The 21,745-nt window shown below is 52.4% G+C and overlaps 1 protein-coding gene across 1 annotated transcript in view; it reads right to left on the reverse strand.

Annotated features, from left to right (window-relative positions):
• Nucleotides 1–21,745, reverse strand: part of LOC144950589 (voltage-dependent T-type calcium channel subunit alpha-1G-like) — a 192,747-nt gene that overhangs the window by 89,245 nt on the left and 81,757 nt on the right. Inside the window, 4 exon segments of the mRNA XM_078880736.1 lie at nt 4,263–4,422; nt 6,672–6,769; nt 8,604–8,737; nt 10,262–10,373. Of these exon segments, the coding sequence (XP_078736862.1) occupies nt 4,263–4,422; nt 6,672–6,769; nt 8,604–8,737; nt 10,262–10,373 (504 nt within the window).

Raw genomic sequence — 21,745 nt, forward strand, 5'->3', positions numbered from 1 at the left:
AAAGATCGAGCGAGAGAGAGATGGAGAGAGAGTGGGGGAGCTGGAGACCAGGGATATGTAAATATGTAGAGAGCGGGAGAAATGTCGATGCGAGATAGGGAGAGTGATAGGGCAATGCGCCTCGCAACGGCATTCGCAATGCAACCGCAGTTGCGTGCGGTGCAGTTGCCAGGCGCTGCGATTGCGATCACTCACGCCCACGTCTCCACGGCGACGCGAGACTGACATAGAGAAATGCAGGGAAGATGGCAGCCGCTTGCTGTGCACAACCTTTGCCGCACCGGTTAAACTTTGGGCCTAAACTTGGGTCTAAACTGCACCCAGCTCTCCTGGTGCAGAGACACAAAGTGAGGGCTCGTGGGTAATTGAGTTTGTTGTGGTTAACCTGGTTTTGTAGGCCACACTGGTGTATAGATATTGGTGTATAGATATTGGTGTATAGATACTGGTGTATAGTTATTGGTGTATAGATCCTGGTGCATAGGTACTGGTGTAAACACAGCGACATTGATGACTCTTTTGACGTGCAATGGAAAATAAAATATTCTTGAAATGAAATGGGGGCCATCTTGGATTTTGTTTATTGTTTAAGAATCATGTGCATGGCTTTTGTTTAGGCTGATTTATAAAAACGGATCACAAGCATACATATAGACTCTGGGATCACTGAAACTTAAAAAGTTTCTGCTCAAAAGGTATACGAAATTAACATTTCGTGACCAAAAAAAAGGCGGCCTTCTTGGACTTGTAGGCGACTAACCGGGTTTGTTTCGTTTCGTTCTCTTCCCCGTGAAGCGACCCAAGGAGATAATTTGTTGCCAAAGTCGGCGCTTGCATCTATCACCGCCTGAACAATTTGCTCGTGTTGTCGCTCCACCCGGAAAAGGGTGGCATACGTCACGTGGCAGGGATGGGCTCTTTAAACGAGTGCTTGCCCGTACGCAACTTAACACTTGCGTTTAGATTACTTTGCTTATTTGGACGCTATAAGAAGCTGATGCGCCTCGGTGGGCTTCCCCTTGTAAAATAAAAAATAGTTTTTTTCGGGGGGTGCAATTTGCTTAATTTACCATTCCTATACTTTGCACTCCTATCGTGTGATTTGGATTGCTTATCCCTCCACGTTTAAAAACATGCGTGAAGATTATTTTGATTATTTTGGCTGTTATAAATGTCCAAATGATGGGCCACTTTGTTGAGCTGTCATTTGTGGCCAGGTCACTCAGAATAATAAGTTAATACCTCAGTGTGCTTTGTCTGGTAGGATGGGGATGGTTTAATTTTACCTTTCTTGTACTTTGCACTCCTATCGTGTTTTTGTAACTGTTTGTTGATGTCGCGTTCTTACTCCGTGCTCCGACTGGACGTTTGCTGAGAAGAGCTTCATAGCTCGTCGGATTCCTCCTGCAGTCTAAATAAATATTCAGATTCTGAACTTTCTGACCCCTGTGCCCCTACTGGACATCTGTAGTTAATACATAAAGGGCTTAGCAGCTGATCGGATTCCTTCAGTACAGTTTAACCCCCCTTAACGAGCATCCCTGTTAACGACTAATCGCTTAACAACGGGACTCCATAGAGCCCAGTATGTAGTGTATAGTGTAGTGTATAGTAATGTAGTGTATAGTGTAGTGTATAGTAGTGTAGTGTCTAGTAGCATAGCGTATAGTAGCGTAGTGTATAGTATAGTAGTGTAGTGTATAGTGGGGTGTATAGTAGTGTATAGTGTAGTGTATGGTAGCATAGAGTAGAAACCCTCTAAACGACCACCCCTGTTAACGACTAATCGCTTAACGACGGGCCTTCATAGAGATCAGTATGTAGTGTATAGTGTAGTGTATAGTAGTGTCGTGTATAGTAGCGTAGTGCCTCCTTAGAGCCCAATGCGGTTCGCTTAACGACCATTCCCCTGTTCATGACGGGTACGCGACCTACAATTTCGACCAATCGGCGTGTCCCACAGTGTTCTGACCGGGGCCTCGACCAATCGGCGAAGTCCGTTCGTGAGCTCGACGACCGGGCATTGGGGCACCGATTTACCGTCGCTAAGAGGAGGCGTTCTCCTGCACGAACGCAGCCGCTGCGACAAGAAGGAGCCTCCCCTAGTCGACGGCGGGGTTGGCGCCGAGAGGTGGCCGCGCCGTGCGCCGCGGACGGAGGGCAAACGGGACACCTCCGCTCGACCAATATCACGGAGCGCACTCGATGTTTCTCACGTTGTTGTGCGCATGTGTGTTTTTTTGTATCCGCGCGCGCATGCAGCGCATGGAGGTGGAGAAGGAGAAGGGAGGCGGCCAGGAGGAGCGGGAAGAGGGTGGATAAATAAATAAATTAAGGTGTCCTACCGCTGGAGTGACAAAAATCAATTTGCACGCTCCCCGCTACACGCGCGGTACACACACACGCGCGTGTGTGGGTGTGTGTGAAAAATGTATTAAATAAAACATCTTGTTAGATGTGACAATTCTCTGGGGTTGTGATGTCACTTCAAAAAAAATGAAGTGTCCCTGGAATCTGGGGGACATCCAAGGAGTAAGAATCAAAAACGAAAACGTGTGTATGTGCGTCTGTATGTGTTTGTGTGTATGTGTGACGATTATCTGAACCGGTCCTGGGCCTCCCCTAGGTCGACTCAGCCTCAAATGAGTACCTGGTGTGATGTTTGACCATCAGCACTAGGGAAACAAAGGCGGCCGGGCATGGTGTTGGCCACCCACCCCCTCGTGTGCCGTGCCGACCTTCATAGGTGCTCGCTAACAACACTTGCTCCAACAGTCTATCAAAGCTATACGGGGGACCTTTGTCTTTGTGTGTGAATGTGGGGAGCAGTGGTGTAGCAGTTAGTTTTGCTGTGTTATGAACCCGGTGACCCGAATTAGATTCCCACTCACGACTACCAACACCAGTGACGATTATCTGAACTAGTCCTGGGCCTCCCCTAGGTCGGCTCAGCCACAAATGAGTACCTGGTGCGATGTGTAAAACACGTGTCAAACATCGCCACTAAGGGGAGACAAAGGCGGCCGGACGTGGTATTGGCCACCCACCCCCTCGTGTGCCGTGCCGGCCTTCACAGGTGCTTGCTAACAGCGCTCGCCACAACAGTCTGTTAATGGCCATACGAGAGGAGCGATTGTATTTGCGTGCTGTGGGGGAGCCTCGTGAAGGACATCTTAGCCACCTGGCTAAAAACACGGCAAGCTGCCACAGAGGGGGAGGGCACAGGTGGTACATCAGCTCAATCAGTCAATCCATAACACCCGAATCGTGATCTCCTGCACCTGGCCTGGCATATCAATCAGTCAATCCATAACACCTGGGTCTGTCACATGACCTCCTGTGCCTAGCCTGGCATATCAGTCAATCCGTACACCTGGGTCCATCCAGTGACCTTTCTCCTGCCAACAGCGAGCCTTCCACACTTTCGCGCGACGGCCTCAAAGTGCACCTAACCTGGCACAAGCGCTGTGAGGTGATGTCATCGCTATCGAGTGGCAAACGGCGGATGTTGTTGTCTACGCACGTGCGCGTGTGTGCGTGACTGCAGAGGGCGGAGGAGCGATGCTCACAACAACGAGCGGAGCGCCGGGTGGCTAAAGCACAGCAAGTTGGCACAGGTGGTGCATCAGCCACTCGTCTCAGTCAGTCGACCCGTGTCACCTGGGTTTACCCCGTGACCTCCTGCCAGCGTGGCCTCAAGGTGCACATAGCCTGGCACAAGCGTCGTGGTGACGTCACTTAGTGGCGAATGGCGGTTGTTGTTGTGAGTACCTGGTGCGGTGTGTATACATCGCCACTGGGGGAGACAAAGGCGGCCGGGCGTGGTGCTGGCCACCCACCCCCTCGTGTGCCGTGTCGGCCTTCATAGGCGCTGCTCCCTAACAGCACTTGCCCCAACAATATCTGCAGGTTACACGGGGAATCTTTGTCTTTGTTGTCTTCTTCGGGGGGGGGGGGGGGAGCGGTGGCGCAGTAGTTAGCACACGGGCCTACAAACCCACCGACCCCAAGTGAAATTTCCCACTCATGGACAATAAACTGTAGCGAATATTTAAACTGGTCCTGGGCAATGTTACTGAGGGTCTACTGTGGGGTGTTGCCGTGGTGAGGTCTGGGACTGTTGTTGTTTTTGTTGCTGTGGTTGTTTGTTGCTGTGGTTGTTTGTTGTTGTGGTTGTTTGTCGCTTGTTGTGGTTGTTTGCTGTTGGTTGTCGTGCGTCATCGTCGTTTGCCGCCGCCGCCGCCGCGTGCGCGTTGGCTCACTCGGTGAAGTTGTTGGCCAGGAAGCAGCGGTTGCGCAGCAGGCCGGCCCACAACTGCACGCCGATGATGCCGAAGATGAAGAAGACGAAGAAGCAGAGGAGCAGCACGTTGCCCAGCATGGGCAGCGTGTCGAGCAGCAGCGTCACCAGGATGCGCATGCCTGCACAGGCAAGACAACGGTCGCCCCGCGTGGCCTTTTGGTTAGCCATCGAACCTTTGGCCAGCCACCAAACTTTTGGCCGGCCATCGAATCTTTGGCCGGCCATTAAACCTTTGACCGACCACCGAACTTCTGACCGGCCATCAAACTTTTGACCGGCCATCGAACCTTTGACCGGCCATTTAATCTTTGACCGGCCACCGAACTCTTGGCCGGCTATCGAACTTTTGACCGGCCATCGAACTATTGGCCGGCCATTGAACTTTTAGCTCGTCATTGAACAAAAACGGTGGTCACCGCATCCCGCAGCGCTGTCAGACGCCCTTTTGCGAGGCCGTCTGGAACACTCTTCCTTCCAATATTCGAAAGCCACTGGAGCTTTGCACTTTTAAATCATCATCTGGGTTGAAAACTCACTTATTTATAACTGCATTTTGTGTTTAGTTTGTTGTCCTTCCCCGCACCTGCGACTAGCACGGTTGGCTACGTACGGTACGAAAGAAGTTCAACATACACACAGTACAACAGATTGTCGGGGCAAGTTCTGTGAACGAGTAGCAGCGCCTATGAAGGCGGGCACGACACACGAGGAGGGGGGTGGCCAGCATCACGCCCGGCCGCCTTTGTCTCCCCCAGTGGCGATGTTTACACACCGCACCAGGTGCTCATTCTGGGCCTCCCCTAGTCGACCTAGGGGAGGCCCAGAACCGGTTCAGATATAATCGTCACTGGTGTTGGCCGTAAGCAGGAATCGAACTCGGGTAGCCGGGTTCGTACCGCAGCGTGCTAACCGCTGCACCACCGCTCCCCTGGACACACTCACGTACACACACTCACACACGTACACACACACAGACACACTCACACACGTACACACATACACTCACACACATACACACACACACGTACACACACAGCCACACTCACACACGTACACACACACGTACACACACACGTACACACACACGGACACACTCACACACGTACACACACACAGACACACTCACACACGTACACACACACACTCACACACATACACACACACACGTACACACACAGACACACTCACACACATACACACTCACACACGTACACACTCACACACGTACACACATACACACACGCAGACACGTACACACACACAGGCACTCACACACACGTACACACACACAGACACACTCACACGTACACACTCACACACGTACACACTCAAACACGTAAACACATACACAGACACAGACACGTACACACATACAGACACTGACACACACGTACACACACACAGGCACTCACACACACGTACACACACACAGACACACTCACACACGTACACACTTATACACGTAAACACATACACACAGACAGACACGTACACACACAGGCACTCACTCACACACACGTACACACACACAGACACACTCACACACGTACACACACTCACACACACACGTACACACACTCACACACGTACACACACTCACACACACGTACACACTCACACACGTACACACACACACAGACACGTACACACACACAGACACTCACACATGTACACACACACGTACACACACACAGACACACTCACACACGTATACACATACACACAGACACGTACACACACAGACACTTACACACACGTACACACACACAGACACACTCACACACGTACACACACTCATACACGTACACACTCACACACGTACACACTCTCACACACGCAGTGTCTGCGGGGTGTGTGTGTGCAGAGTGTGTGTATGCGGGGTGTGTGTGTGTGGTGTGTGTGGTGTGTGTGTGTGTGCGGGGTGTGTGCGGGGTATGTGTGGTGTGTGTGTGTGGTGTGTGTGGTGTGTGGGGTGTGCGTGTGTGCGGGGTGTGTGTGCGGGGTGTGTGTGTGTGTGTGTGGTGTGTGTGTGGGGTGTGTGTGTGGGGTGTGTGTGTGTGGTGTGTGTGTGGTGTGTGTGCGGGGTGTGTGTGCGGGGTGTGTGTGTATGAAGGGTGTGTGTAGGGTGTGTGTGTGTGCGGGGTGTGTGTGTGTAAGGGGTGTGTGTGGGGTGTGTGTGTGGTGTGTGTGTTTTGTGTGTGGTGTGTGTGTGTGTGTGCAGGGTGTGTGTGTGTGCAGGGTCTGTGTGTGTGCGGGGTGTATGTGTGTGTGTGCGGGGTATGTGTGTGTGCGTGGTGTGTGTGGGTGTGGGGGGGTGTATGTGTGCGGGGTGTGTGTGTGGGTGTGCGTGTGTGTTGTTGCTACTCACTGGGGACGCGGTTGATGGCGCGTAGCGGCCTGAGCACACGCACCGTCCGGATCGCGGACAGGCTCACGTTCTGCATGTCCAGGGAGTACTCCAACATCCTGCGCACGCGCGCAAAGACAAAGGTCCACGCACCACGTTGTAGCCTGCTCCGGTCTGCCGTGGGTTGGGGGAGGCAAGACTTGAACCTCACGGCGGGACCCCTGGGGTCCCAAATAAACGGAAGTCGAAATCGTAATTAATGGAAGAAAAAAAACGCAGCGACCCACCATAAATCGATCCTCTCTCGGTCTTCACCGAGCCAACATTGCCGTAGTCAGAAACAAAACTTTTAAACTTTGATTAGCGCATCGTGTGAAGCTCGTCGAGAGGAATCGATCGCCATCGTGATCCCAGGATCCACAGCGTCTCCAGTATCACCACTGTGATCCCAACATTCACAGCGTCTCCAGTATCACCACTGTGATCCCAAAATTAACAGCGTCTCTAGTATCACCACTGTGATCCCAAAATTCACAGTGTCTCCAGTATCACCACTGTGATCCCAAAATTCACAGCGTCTCTAGTATCACCACTGTGATCCCAAAATTAACAGCGTCTCTAGTATCACCACTGTGATCCCAAAATTCACAGCGTCTCCAGTATCACCACTGTGATCCCAAAATTCACAGCGTCTCCAGTATCACCACTGTGATCCCAAAATTAACAGCGTCTCTAGTATCACCACTGTGATCCCAAAATTCACAGTGTCTCCAGTATCACCACTGTGATCCCAAAATTCACAGCGTCTCTAGTATCACCACTGTGATCCCAGGATTCACAGCGTCTCCAGAATCACCACTGTGATCCCAAGATTCAGTGTCTCTAGTATCACCACTGTGATCCCAACATTCACAGTGTCTCCAGTATCACCACTGTGATCCCAACATTCACAGCGTCTCCAGTATCACCACTGTGATCCCAACATTCACAGTGTCTCCAGTATCACCACTGTGATCCCAACATTCACAGCGTCTCCAGTATCACCACTGTGATCCCAAGATTCAGTGTCTCTAGTATCACCACTGTGATCTCAGCATTCACAGTGGTTCCAGTATCACCACTGTGATCCCAGGATTCACAGCATCTCCAGTATCACCACTGTGATCCCAACATTCACAGCGTCTCCAGCATCACCACTGTGATCCCAACATTCACAGCGTCTCCAGTATCACCACTGTGATCCCAACATTCACAGTGTCTCCAGTATCACCACTGTGATCCCAACATTCACAGCGTCTCCAGTATCACCACTGTGATCGCAAGATTCAGTGTCTCTAGTATCACCACTGTGATCTCAGCATTCACAGTGGTTCCAGTATCACCACTGTGATCCCAACATTCACAGCGTCGCCAGTCTCACCACTGTGATCCCAACATTCACAGCGTCTCCAGTATCACCACTGTGATCCCAACATTCACAGCGTCTCCAGCATCACCACTGTGATCCCAACATTCACAGCGTCTCCAGTATCACCACTGTGATCCCAAAATTCACAGTGTCTCCAGTATCACCACTGTGATCCCAACATTCACCACGTCTCCAGCATCACCACTGTGATCCCAACATTCACAGCGTCTCCAGTCTCACCACTGTGATCCCAACATTCACAGCGTCTCCAGTCTCACCACTGTGATTCCAGGACTCACAGCGTCTCCAGTATCACCACTGTGATCCCAACATTCACAGTGTCTCCAGTATCACCACTGTGATCCCAACATTCACAGCATCTCCAGTATCACCACTGTGATCGCAAGATTCAGTGTCTCTAGTATCACCACTGTGATCTCAGCATTCACAGTGGTTCCAGTATCACCACTGTGATCCCAGGATTCACAACGTCTCCGACACGACCACGATGGACCCGCGGGGCCTAGCCAGGCAAGGCCACTCACCCGGCCACGACGATGAAGAGGTCGAGGCGGTTCCACGTATCGCCCAGGTAGCACTGCTTCCCGAACACGCCGAGCGCCAGCATCTTGATGACCATCTCCACCGCGAAGAAGGCAAAGATGAAGTCATCGAACCTCTGGTGAGAGGGGGGAGGGAGTCACAAGGAAGGGGTGTCAGCCATTACACAGAGTACAAAATGGAGGCACAATTAGCGTCTCAGTGAAGACGGATGCATCTGTTCATTGTGGGACTTTAAGAAGCATTGTCTCTAAGTTCGTTGATGTTCTTATACTACTGGGAATGCCGTTATAATGTTAGGATTGCCGTTATAATGCTGGAAATGCATTTATAATGCTGTTAAATTGTTATGATAAATATGGGGCCTAGTTAACAACGAAGCCTGCCACTGGCATTATTGACTTAAAGCTTTCGTGACTGCAGGAATTCATATTCTTTGGGTCTTTCGGTAAAGTTACGTAGATAGTTTCAAAGAAAATAACAAAAATAACAAAAAACTACGACGTTTCGATCGCAACGCAAGCGGTCGTCGTCAGACTGAAAAAAACAAAAAAAGTATTTTTTTGTTATTTTAGTTTATTTTCTTTGAACCTATCTATGTGACTTTAACCGAAAGACCCAAGTAACTGGCATTATTGTGAAAGTTATTTGTAGTTGGTTAAGTCGAGCCAGACTTGTGCCCATTAACTTTAATGCGATCTTGAGGATGAAGAAGTATCTCATCCACAGTTCAGTGTTATATGCAGCGCTGTACATTGAGGCTGCAGTATGGTGATTACACAAAGCGACCTATTTAACACAGTACCTTATTCTCTTGTTGTATCGCTATTCAGTGCTATAATGTAGGTGCCTGGTCCATCGAGGACCTATTGTTGAGATTCATGTTATCTAAGATAATGTTATGATGCTCCTTGTGTTCATTCATTGTCTCGATATTGCAAGTAGTAACAGATGCTGTATTTTGTGCTGTGTTTATCCATCAGTTTTACCTCATTCTATTCATTAAATACGCCGGAGTCGGATGTTCACTCTGGCTCTGCAAGTTTATTGAATGCGAGGTTAAATACTCGGATAGTGGTGCAACGCAGCGCACAGCGAGGCCGAGACACTCTTTTTCACAGGATGACCAGTAGGGTGGGGGGGGGTTGGAGAGAGAGTTAGAGAGAGAGAGCAGAGGGAGACAGATAGACAGAGAGAGCGAGAGACAGAGTGAGAGATAGAGCAAGAGAGAGAGTGAGTCAGAGAGAGAGTGAGACAGAGAGAAAGTGAGACAGAGAGAGTGACAGAGGGAGACAGAGAGAGAGACACACACACAGAGAGACAGAGGGAGAGAGACAGAGAGAGAGTGAGACACAGAGTGAGACAGAGAGAGAGTCAGAGAGAGACAGAGGGAGAGACAGAGTGAGACAGGGAGAGAGACACACACACATAGAGAGACAGCGAGAAAGACAGAGAGACAGAGGGAAAGAGACAGAGAGACAGAGAGAGTGAATGAGATAGAGATAGAGAGAGGGAGACAGAGCTAACGATGTTTTTGCACACACTGTGTCTCCACCACGCCGTTATCGCTCAGAGGCTATGGGCAAGGAAGGCTTAGGCCGTCAGGGTTGGGAGTTAGCGGCCAGTCCGGCCACCCACCCACCTTGAGGATCTTGCAGCGGTCGCTGGAGCAGTCGATGTCCTCGCAGGGCTGAAACATGCCGAGGGTGACGCAGTTGAGCAGGATGATGAGCATGCTGAGTCGCTCGAACCACGTGCGGAGAGAGCGGACGAGTCAAGGACCAGTGGCGTGGTGGGGGGGACTTGGCGCAGAGCGACAACAACAACAATAGCAACAACACGACAACAATAGCAACAACAATAGCAACAACACGACAACAATAGCAACAACACAACAACAATAGCAACAACACAACAATAACATTAATAGCAATCGCAACACAACAACAATAACAACACGACAACAACAACAAAGAAAACAACAGCAATAGCAACACAACAACGACAAGAAACAACATCCCAACAATAACAGCAACACTAACAACATTAACAATAACAACAACACAATAATAACAACACAACAACAAAAGCAACCATAACAACACAATGATTCTATGGGAAACTAATGGTTATATGGAAACAATAGTTGTTATATAGGGACCTAATGGTTATATGGGAACCTAATGATTACATGGGGGACCTAATGGTTATATGGAAACAATAATGGTTATATGGGAACCTAATGATTACATGGGGGACCTAATGGTTATATGGGAACCTAATGATTACATGGAAACCTAACGGTTATATGGGATCTTAATGGTTATTTGAGAACCTGACGGTTATTTGGGAACCTAATGGTTATAGGGGGAAGCTAATGCTTATATGGGACCCATTTTCGACAGTCATCCAAAATGATGACAAACAAGGATGTGGGTTTTACCCTTTCTGGCAACCAAACAGGCGGGGGGGCTGAGATGCCCAAACAGCAACTGGAGGCCCGTGACTTCTACGGGACCTTCACGCATCGTGCTGAGCAAGAAATGTTCTGCTGCGTGTGGCATTGCCCTTGTGCTGGTCGCCTCGTGGCGCTCTTCTCTGGTCGGACACTGGTGGTGAGACGAGGCCATGAAGAAGGCTGCGGCCGTCTCTGGCGTAGGCTAATCAGTGTCAAAGCTATTGCCAGTATCTTCTTGGTTCTTTCGGTAAAGTCACGTAGAAGGAAAGTAATAAAATAATAAAAATAAAACATAATAAAAAAATATATTGCCAGTAGATTGTCGGAGCCATGTCTGTTTGCGTGTTCCGCCACAGTTAGCGTGCGTGGTTAGTGCGGTACTTGACGCCTGGCAAAAAGGTTTCGATTTTGTGTTTTGCTCTATCTTAACGCAGCTCCCCGTTTATTTGCTATAAATGGTGAAACCTATTCCTGGTTTCCGTCATTTTGCGAACGTGGGGGCGGGGGGGGTGTGAATGTAATTACTGTCGGACAGCTGCACCGGTGATGAACTATAACGAGGGCAATAATCGCCGTGATGCGGGGCTCTGCGGCCACGTAACTGGGAATGTTTTGCCAGTTTGGAATGAGTGGACACGTTGGGAGGAGAACCACGCGTGGCAGGCGAGGAGGCAACACTCGATCCCCGTGCACATGGAACAGGTGGGTTAAACACCATCCTGACACTAACACCACCCCTAACACTACCCATGACACTACCCCTGACACTACCCATGACACTGCCCATGACACTGACACGACCCATGACACTACCCATGACACTGACACCACCCCTGACACTACCCATGACACTGCCCATGACACTACCCATGACACTACCCATGACACTGGCACGACTTGGGGGTGTGGGGGACATCAGTGTGTCGTGGTGGGGGGTGCATCTAATTAAGTATTTACTATGATTCTGTATATGAGTCTTGTGCTGTTGTAACGTGTGCAATGTCGTGGTGATTGTTGTGGTTGCTCGTCTTACTTCGCATTTGTTGTTTGACAGGAACACTTTTTTACCAAATGCTTTTCTATTCCTCGTTTTGCAATATTTTATTGCATCTTATTCCTCACTCTACATGCACCATTTTGCAATATTATTCTCTAATGTTAATGTTCGGTTTATTTAAATATTAAATGTATCTTTAATATATTGTCAATTTTTTTTTCTAAAGAAACTGTTCTACATTAACTGTTCTAAAGAAACTGTAAAAAAAAAATGTAAAACTGCCGGACCGACGAGGAGGAGGCGGGCGGCATTCTCAGCTCCCAGGTGCCGCCGGCGCACTCAGCGAGGAGGGGGGGTGGGGAGTGGGGGTGGGGGGGACTTCGAGGGGGGGGAGGGGGTGACCCCGAAGGGGGGTGGGGGGGGGGCCCCGAGCGACGTTCCGCGACCCCTTCACGACCTCACAAGAATGCTCGCCGCGTGCAACTTTTTTTTTTGTCTTTGGCGTTCCCAGCGACCAAGCGGCACGACGGGTTCTCTGCACGGCAAGCGGCTTCACTTCATCAGCAGCATCTTCAGCGTCATCCTCATCAGCATCGTCATCGGCATCGTCATCGGCATCGTCATCGGCATCTTCAACGTCATCGTCATCTTCAGCGGCATCTTCATCGGAATCTTCATCAGCATCGTCATCGGCATTTTCAGCGGCATCTTCATCATCATTTTCATCAGCATCATAATCAGCAGCATCATCAGCAGCATCATCAGCAGCATTTTCATCATCAGCAGCATTTTCATCAGCATCGACATCTTCATCGGCATCGTTATCATCAATCAGCCGTGGTCGTTCCACTGCTGGATGAAACCTCCCCCCCCCAGCCCCCACCCCGCCCCCACCCCGTCCCCAGCCCCAGCCCCCACCCCCAGGGCCCACTCACGTGACCATTCTGGCTGTTGCCTGATGAGGCCGGTTGTTGTTGTTGTAGGTTGTTGTTGTAGGTTGTTGTTGTTGTTGTTACCGGCGAAACGTCACCGTACTCGAATAGTAAACGTTGTTGTGGGTTAAACTCCCCAACACAGCGGTGTGTGCTGAACTCGGAACGACATTGGCCACGTTTTGTTGACGCGACAAACCCTTCCTGATTGGCCGAACGTGTTCCCTAATTCACGTGTCTCGTTGCCTCACGTATCATCCCATACAGAACCCTCATCCCATCCCATACAGAACCCTTGTCCCATACAGAACCCTCATCCCATCCCATACAGAACCCTCATCCCATACAGAACCCTCATCCCATACAGAACCCTCTTCTCATCCCATACAGAACCCTCCTCTCATCCCATACAGAACCCTCTTCTCATCCCATACAGAACCCTCTTCCCATCCCATATAGAACCCTCGTCTCATCCCATACAGAACCCTCTTCCCATCCCATACAGAACCCTCATCCCATACAGAACCATAATCTGCTCCCATACAGAACCCTCCTCTCATCCCATACAGAACCCTCATCTCATCCAATACAGAACCATCATCTCATCCCATACAGAACCCTCATCCCATACAGAACCCTCATCTCATCCCATACAGAACCCTCCTCTCATCCCATACAGAATGCCCGTCTCATCCCATACAGAACCCTCATCCCATCCCATACAGAACCCCGTCTCATCCCATACAGAATGCCCGTCTCATCCCATACAGAACCCTCATCCCATCCCATACAGAACCCCGTCTCATCCCATACAGAATGCCCGTCTCATCCCATACAGAACCCTCATCTCATCCCATACAGAACCCTCATCTCATCCCATACAGAATGCCCGTCTCATCCCATACAGAACCCTCATCCCATCCCATACAGAACCCCGTCTCATCCCATACAGAACGCCCGTCTCATCCCATACAGAACCCTCCTCTCATCCCATACAGAACCCTCATCCCATACAGAACCCTCGTCTCATCCCATACAGAACCCTCATCCCATACAGAACCCTCATCCCATACAGAACCCCCGTCTCGTCCCATACAGAACCCCCCTCGTGCAACTGCTGCTGCTGCTGCTGATTGAGGTGAAGCTACGAGGTTGTGGCGAGGAGTTCAACGTCTCGACTGCCCAGAAATTAAATTCATTTTTGCTCACAACCAATTTTGGTAGAAAAATGCAAAAAGCCTCAATTCGTCGCCAGCCATACAAACTTACACACGCACGCTTACACACACACTTCCACTTACACACACTCACACACCGCGCACACACACTCCCACTTACACACACTCACACACCGCGCACACACACTTACACACACTCACACACCGCACACACACTCACTCTTACACACACACACCGCACACACACACTCACACACACTCACACTTACACACACTTACACTCACACTTACACACACACACTCACACACTGCACACACTCAAGTGCACACGCCCAACAGCGCTCACTCACACTTACATACCCTCAACACCGCACACACACTCACACTTACACACACTTACACAAAGACAAAGATCCCCCGTATAGCCTAAACATACTGTTTGGGCAAGTTGCTGTTTGCGAGTAGCGGCACCTATGAAGGCTGACACAGCAGACGAGGGGGTGGGTGACCAGCAACCCTGCCCGGCCGCCTTTGTCTCCCTCCCCACACCCCCCCCCCCCCCCAGTGTTTGTGTTTGTTTCAGCACGCACGCGCGTGCACTTTACTCGCATAGCTTGAGCTGCACCCTCTGCACATACCTGTCCGTGTGTGTGAGTGAGTGTGTGTGAGCGTGCGTGTGTGCTGATGTGCGTGGCGTGTGTGTGTGCTTTGTTGGGAGTGTGCGCTTGTGTGTGTGCGTGTGTGTGTGTGTGAGTGTGCGTGCGTGTGTGTGTGTGTGCGTTGTTGGGAGTGTGCGCTTGTATGTGTGCGCGCGTGTGTGTGAGCGTGTGTGTGTGTGCGTGTGTGTTCGTGCGTGTGTGTGCATGTGTATGTGAGCGTGCGTGTGTGAGCGTGTGCGTGAGTGTGCGTGTGTGTGTGAGCGTGTGCATGTGTATGTGAGCGTGTGTGAGCGTGCGTGTGTGTGTGAGCGTGTGCGTGTGTGTGCGCCGGTTGGAAACATTTATGCTGGCCTGCCTACGATCCATCCTGGGTTTAACCAGGCTGGATTGTGTGAGGAGCTCACAAATCCTTGAAAGATCTGGGCAAAGTCCCATCGGTGAGCTCCTCCGGCAGGCAAGGCTGCGTTGGCTGGGTCATGTAGCCCGCATACCCAGCCACCGCATGCCTAAACAGCTTTTGTTCGGCCGGATCGAGAGGGCTAAACGGACGCGGCACGGGCTAGAGAAGAGATGGAGTGATGTGGTACAGGAGGACGTGGAGCTGAGTGGACTTGCCAATGACTGGTACCAGCGGTGTCAAGATCGGCCTCTGTGGAGGAGGCTCGTGAAGGACGCTACTGGGCAGTTGGAGGCAGTCGCCCTCCAACAACAACGGAGGGCGGAGGAGCGACGCTCACAACGAGTGGAGCGCCGGGTGACTAAAGCACAACAAGTTGGTACAGTAGGGGGCACAGGTGGTGCATCAGCCAGTCATCTTGGTCATCTCGGTCAGTCGACCCGTGGCACCTGGGTCTGCCCCGTGACCTCCTGCCAGCGGGCGTTCGACACATCACGTGGCCTCGGGGTGCACTTGGCCTGGCACAAGCGTCGTGGTGACGTCACCCCCACTTAGTGGCGAATGGCGGTTGTTGTTGTGTGTGAGCGTGTGTGAGCGTGTTGAATGTGTGAGCGTGTGTGTGTGAGCGTATGCGTGTGTGTGCGTGTGTGTGTGAGCGTGTGTGTGTGAGCGTGCGTGTGTGAGCATGTGCGTGTGTGTGCGTGTGTGTGTGTGTGAGCGAGCGTGTGTGTGTGTGAGCGTGCGTGTGTGAGCGTGTGTGTGTGTGAGCGTGTGCTTTCGGAGTCCCTGACCCTCTGCTCACGATCATTAAGGACCTTCATGATGGTGAGCGGGCCCGGATAAAACTACGTGGCCGGGAGTCGGAGCCTTTCCCTGTACACCTTGGGGTGCGACAGGGATGTCCTCTGGCTCCCACATTATTTAACATCTATTTCGACTGCTGACACCGCTGGTACCAGTCATCGGCAAGTCCACTCAGCTCCACGTCCTCCTGTACCACATCACTCCATCTCTTCTCTAGCCCGTGCCGCGCCCGTTAGCCCCCTCGATCCGGCAGAACAAAAGCTGTTTAGGCATGTAGTAGCTGGGCATGCGGTCTACATGACCCAGCCAACGCAGCCTTGCCTGTCGGAGGAGCTCACCGATGGGACTTTGCCCAGATCTTTCAAGGATTTGTGAGCTCCTCACACAATCCAGCCTGGTTAAACCCAGGATGGATCGTAGGCAGGCCAGCATAAATGTTTCCAACCGGCGAAGATGCTCCATTAGGGGGGTCCACGTTTCGCAAGAGTAGAGAAGGGAGGGAATGACCGTGGCCGAGAAGACCTGAAGCTTCGTGTAGAGCGACAGACCAGGTAGCTTCCACACAGCGTTACGCAACCGATGAAAAGATAATGCCGCTCGACTGATTCGGAGTGAGACCTCTGCTGATAAACTGGAGCCGGTCATAAGCACACTGCCCAGGTATGGGAAACTCTCCACTCTCTCCACAACTGCCCCATCACCGATTGGGATTTGTGGGGGTGGAGTGTCCGATGGTACAAAATACCCAGGCAGGTGTTTAGTTTTGGTGGGGCTGATGGTAAGGCCCCACCTCTTAGTGGCACGCTCCAGTCTCAGCAGCAGCGTCTCCAACTCCTCTTCTGAATGAGCAGCTATTACCAAATCATTGGCATACATAACGTGGTTGACCAATAGGGAGCCATCCCTTGATCGCACCCGGGCGTCGATCAGCCTCCCATTATATAGCTGTTCCGGGGGAATTTCCATTTGGTACAAAACTAAACACCTGCCTGGGTATTTTGTACCATCGGACACTCCACCCCCACAACTCCCAATCGGTGATGGGGCAGTTGTGGAGAGAGTGGAGAGTTTCCCATACCTGGGCAGTGTGCTTATGACCGGCTCCAGTTTATCAGCAGAGGTCTCACTCCGAATCAGTCGAGCGGGATTATCTTTTCATCGGTTGCGTAACGCTGTGTGGAAGCTACCTGGTCTGTCGCTCTACACGAAGCTTCAGGTCTTCTCGGCCACGGTCATTCCCTCCCTTCTCTACGCTTGCGAAACGTGGACCCCCCTAATGGAGCATCTTCGCCGGTTGGAAACATTTATGCTGGCCTGCCTACGATCCATCCTGGGTTTAACCAGGCTGGATTGTGTGAGGAGCTCACAAATCCTTGAAAGATCTGGGCAAAGTCCCATCGGTGAGCTCCTCCGACAGGCAAGGCTGCGTTGGCTGGGTCATGTAGACCGCATGCCCAGCTACTACATGCCTAAACAGCTTTTGTTCGGCCGGATCGAGGGGGCTAAACGGGCGCGGCACGGGCTAGAGAAGAGATGGAGTGATGTGGTACAGGAGGACGTGGAGCTGAGTGGACTTGCCGATGACTGGTACCAGCGGTGTCAAGATCGGCCTCAGTGGAGGAGGCTCGTGAAGGACGCTACTGGGCAGTTTGGAGGCAGTCGCCCTCCAACAACAACGGAGGGCGGAGGAGCGACGCTCACAACAACGAGCGGAGCGCCGGGTGGCTAAAGCACAGCAAGTTGGTACGGTAGGGGGCACAGGTGGTGCATCAGCCAGTCATCTCGGTCATCTCGGTCAGTCGACCCGTGGCACCTGCTGGGTCTGCCCCGTGACCTCCTGCCAGCGGGCGTTCGACACTTCACGTGGCCTCAATGTGCACTTGGCCTGGCACAAGCGTCGTGGTGACGTCACCGCCACTTAGTGGCGAATGGCGGTTGTTGTTGTTGTTGAACGTGTGTGCGTGTGAGCGTGCGTGTGTGTGAGCGTGTGTTTGCGTGTGTGTGTGAGCGTGTGTTTGCGTGTGTGTGTGAGCGTGTGTGAGCGTGTGCGTGAGTGTGTGTGAGCGTGTGCGTGTGTGAGCGTGTGTGCGTGTGAGCGTGCGTGTGTGTGAGCGTGTATGTACGTGTGTGTGAGCGTGTGTGAGCGTGCGTGCGTGCGTGTGTGAGCGTGTGTGTGTGTACGTGTGTGTGTGAGTGTGTGTGAGCGTGCGTGTGTGTGTGCGTGCGTGTGTGCGTGCGTGTGTATATTTGTGTGTGTGTGAGTATTTGTGTGCGTGTATGTGCGTGTGTGTGTGTGTGAGCGTGTGTGAGCGTGCGTGTGAACATTTGTGTGTGTGTGTGAGCATTTGTGTGCGTGTATGTGTGTGCGTGTGTGCGTGTGTGCGTGTATGTGCGTGTGTGTGTGCGTGTGTGTGCATAGTTACAGCTGCCTGCTCCTGTCCATCCATCTACACTCGTAACCATTCTGCCCGCGCGTCCACGCGTCTGTCAACCCCTCCATCCAAATGTTTCTGCCCGTCTCCGCTGCCCATCCGTCTCTCTCTCCATCTCCGCACGCCCATTGCCCTATCAACTCATCCGTCCATTCCCGCCGCTGTCTGTACATAAGTCCACGGGGGGGGGTCCCTCCCACCCCGTCCGTGCAATGCCCATTACGCCCTGACCTCCTCCCCCCCACACTAACCACGCACACAACAAGACGAGAAAATATCCTACCCCCCCCCCCCGGAGAATCTGAATAGACGTTTTGGGGCAAGTGCTGTAAGCGAGTAGCAGCACCTATGAAGGCCGGCACGGCACACGAGGGGGTTGGGTGGCCAGCACCACGCCCGGCCGCTTTTGTCTCCCCAGTGGTGATGTTTAAACACCGCACCAGCTACTCATTTGAGGCCGAGTCGACCTAGGGGACGCCCAGGTCCGGTTCAGATAATTGTCACTGATGTTGGCCGTGAGTGGGAATCGAACTCTGGTCGCCGGGTTCGTAGCGCAGCGTAGCGCTTACCGCTACTACGCTACCGCTCCCCACCTCTCTTACACGCACACACACGCGCACACACTTACCCACACAGGCACTTACCCACACACAGGCACACACACACACGCTCTTACCCACACAGGCACTTACCCACACACAGACACACACACACGCTCTTACCCACACACGCACACACGCACTTACCCACACACGCACACACACACACTTACCCACACACGCACTTACCCACACACGCACACACACACACACTTACCCACACACGCTCTTACCCACACACGCACACACACACACATACTCACACACACACGCTCTTACCCACACACGCACACACGCACTTACCCACACACGCACTTACCCACACACGCACACACACACACTTACCCACACACGCACTTACCCACACACGCACACACACACACAGGCACACACACGCTCTTACCCACACGCACGCACACAGGCACACACACGCACACACAGGCACACACAGGCACACGCACGCACGACCGGCGCTGCCTGTCTCTCTCTCTGCCCGCTTGCCGTGGGGCCTTTGCCGCTCAAAATTGACCACGCAATGGTGACGATGTCGGCGATGATGTTGACGATGATGATGATGTTGATGACGATGATGATGACGCTGTTGATGATGACAATGTTGATGACGACGATGTTGATGATGACAATGATGATGCTGATGATGATAAAGCCACTTCTTTGACCAGTAATTTGTGATAGCCAGGTGGTGGCTTCTGAGAAAACGGGGGGGGGGGGGGGTTACGTAGGTCAGTGGGACGTCCCACGGTAAAATAGCAATATAGCTAGTTGATAGTTTATCCTGGGCTTAGGGCTCAAATCCTGGGTCCGGGTCTCTCTCTTTCTCCCTCTCTCTCTCGGGGCTTCGTAATGGCTGCGTCATAGACGCTGGGCCAGCGCCCACTGGCATCCCGGTTTCAAGCACTCGGTCTGGGCGACTCAACGAGATGCACGATGCCCGTGGCCGAGATTCAGCACCCGCTGAGTGTTAAGATGTTTAAATAGGGATGGGAGCACACGGGCAATGGGCGTGCGATTCATAATGGCTGTGTCCGAGATGCAAAACCTGGTGCAAATATGAATATTTTTTTTTTAAAGCCCGTAAAATGTTTCACATAGTTTAAATAGACGTCTCCCCACTCTGTTGAGCTCGAGGCCACGGCACTCACTCACTCTCTCCGCTCCCCGCCTTCTCACGATCTCACTAAAACATTCTCGACACGGATACCGACCCCCCCCCCCCCCCACTGCCAGACCTGTTTACGACCTCCAGTCGCTCTTCTGCCCGCAGGGTGGTGAGGTAGGGCAGGGAAGTGGGGGGGTCATAATGGCCAGGTCAGGGACGCTGAGATCCACGATTCAGGCCCCGGGGGGGTGTGCGTGCCTATCTGTGGGTTCATAATGGTCGTGTCAGAGACACTGAGTAAGCACACCTGAGGCCCTGGGTTCGAGCCCTGGGTCTGGGTGTCTCTCAGTGGGTTGATGATGGGCAGGTCAGAGACATTTGAGTAAGTACACCTGAGGCCCTGGGTTCGAGCCCTGGGTCTGGGTGTCTCTCAGTGGGTTGACGATGGACAGGTCAGAGACACTCGAGTAAGCACACCTGAGGCCCTGGGTTCGAGCTCTGGGTCTGGGTGTCTCTCAGTGGGTTGATGATGGGCAGGTCAGAGACATTTGAGTAAGCGCACATGAGATCCTGGGTTCGAGCCCTGGGTCTGGGTGTCTCTCAGTGGGTTGACGATGGGCAGGTCAGAGACATTTGAGTAAGCACACCTGAGGCCCTGGGTTCGAGCCCTGGGTCTGGGTGTCTCTCAGTGGGTTCATAATGGCCAGGTCCGGCACTGCGCAAGATCTTGCAGCAGGCGATCGGCCAGCCGTGCAATGCGCTCAGCACTGGAAGGACTTACGAATTTGGTGGGCAGACACGAAAAAAAGATGATCACCAATAACACCACCTTCATCACGATCATCATCACGGGGATTACCACTACCACCATCACTACAATCACCACCACGATCACGAAACTCACCACCATCACCAATAACAAAGTCCCCCCCCCCCCCATTTAGCCTTTAACAGACTGTTAGGGCAAGTGCTGTTAGTTAATTGCTATGAAGGCCAACACAGCACACAAGGCCAACTCCACGCCCGGCCGCCTTTGTCTCCCCAGTGGGGATGTTCACTACACACCACACCAGGTACTCATTTGAGGCCGAGTCGACCTCGCGAAGACCGAGCCCCGGTTCAGATAATCCGTCACCGATGCATTGAGCGGGAATCCAACTCGGGTCGTAGCTGGATTTGTTGCGCAGCGTGCGAACCGCTGCACCACCGCCCCCACCCCCGCACCACCGCCACCACCACCAGCAGCAACACGACCACCGCCACCACCACCAGCAGCAACACGACCACCGCCACCACCACCAGCAGCAACACGACCACCGCCACCACCACCAGCAGCAACACGACCACCGCCACCACCACCAGCAGCAACACGACCACCGCCACCACCACCAGCAGCAACACGACCACCGCCACCACCACCAGCAGCAACACGACCACCGCCACCACCACCAGCAGCAACACGACCACCGCCACCACCACCAGCAGCAACACGACCACCGCCACCACCACCAGCAGCAACACGACCACCACCACCACCACCAGTACGTTTC

This window comes from Lampetra fluviatilis, chromosome 58 (genome assembly GCF_964198595.1).
Source record: "Lampetra fluviatilis chromosome 58, kcLamFluv1.1, whole genome shotgun sequence".
In the NCBI taxonomy this organism is placed as follows: Eukaryota; Metazoa; Chordata; class Hyperoartia; order Petromyzontiformes; family Petromyzontidae; genus Lampetra; species Lampetra fluviatilis.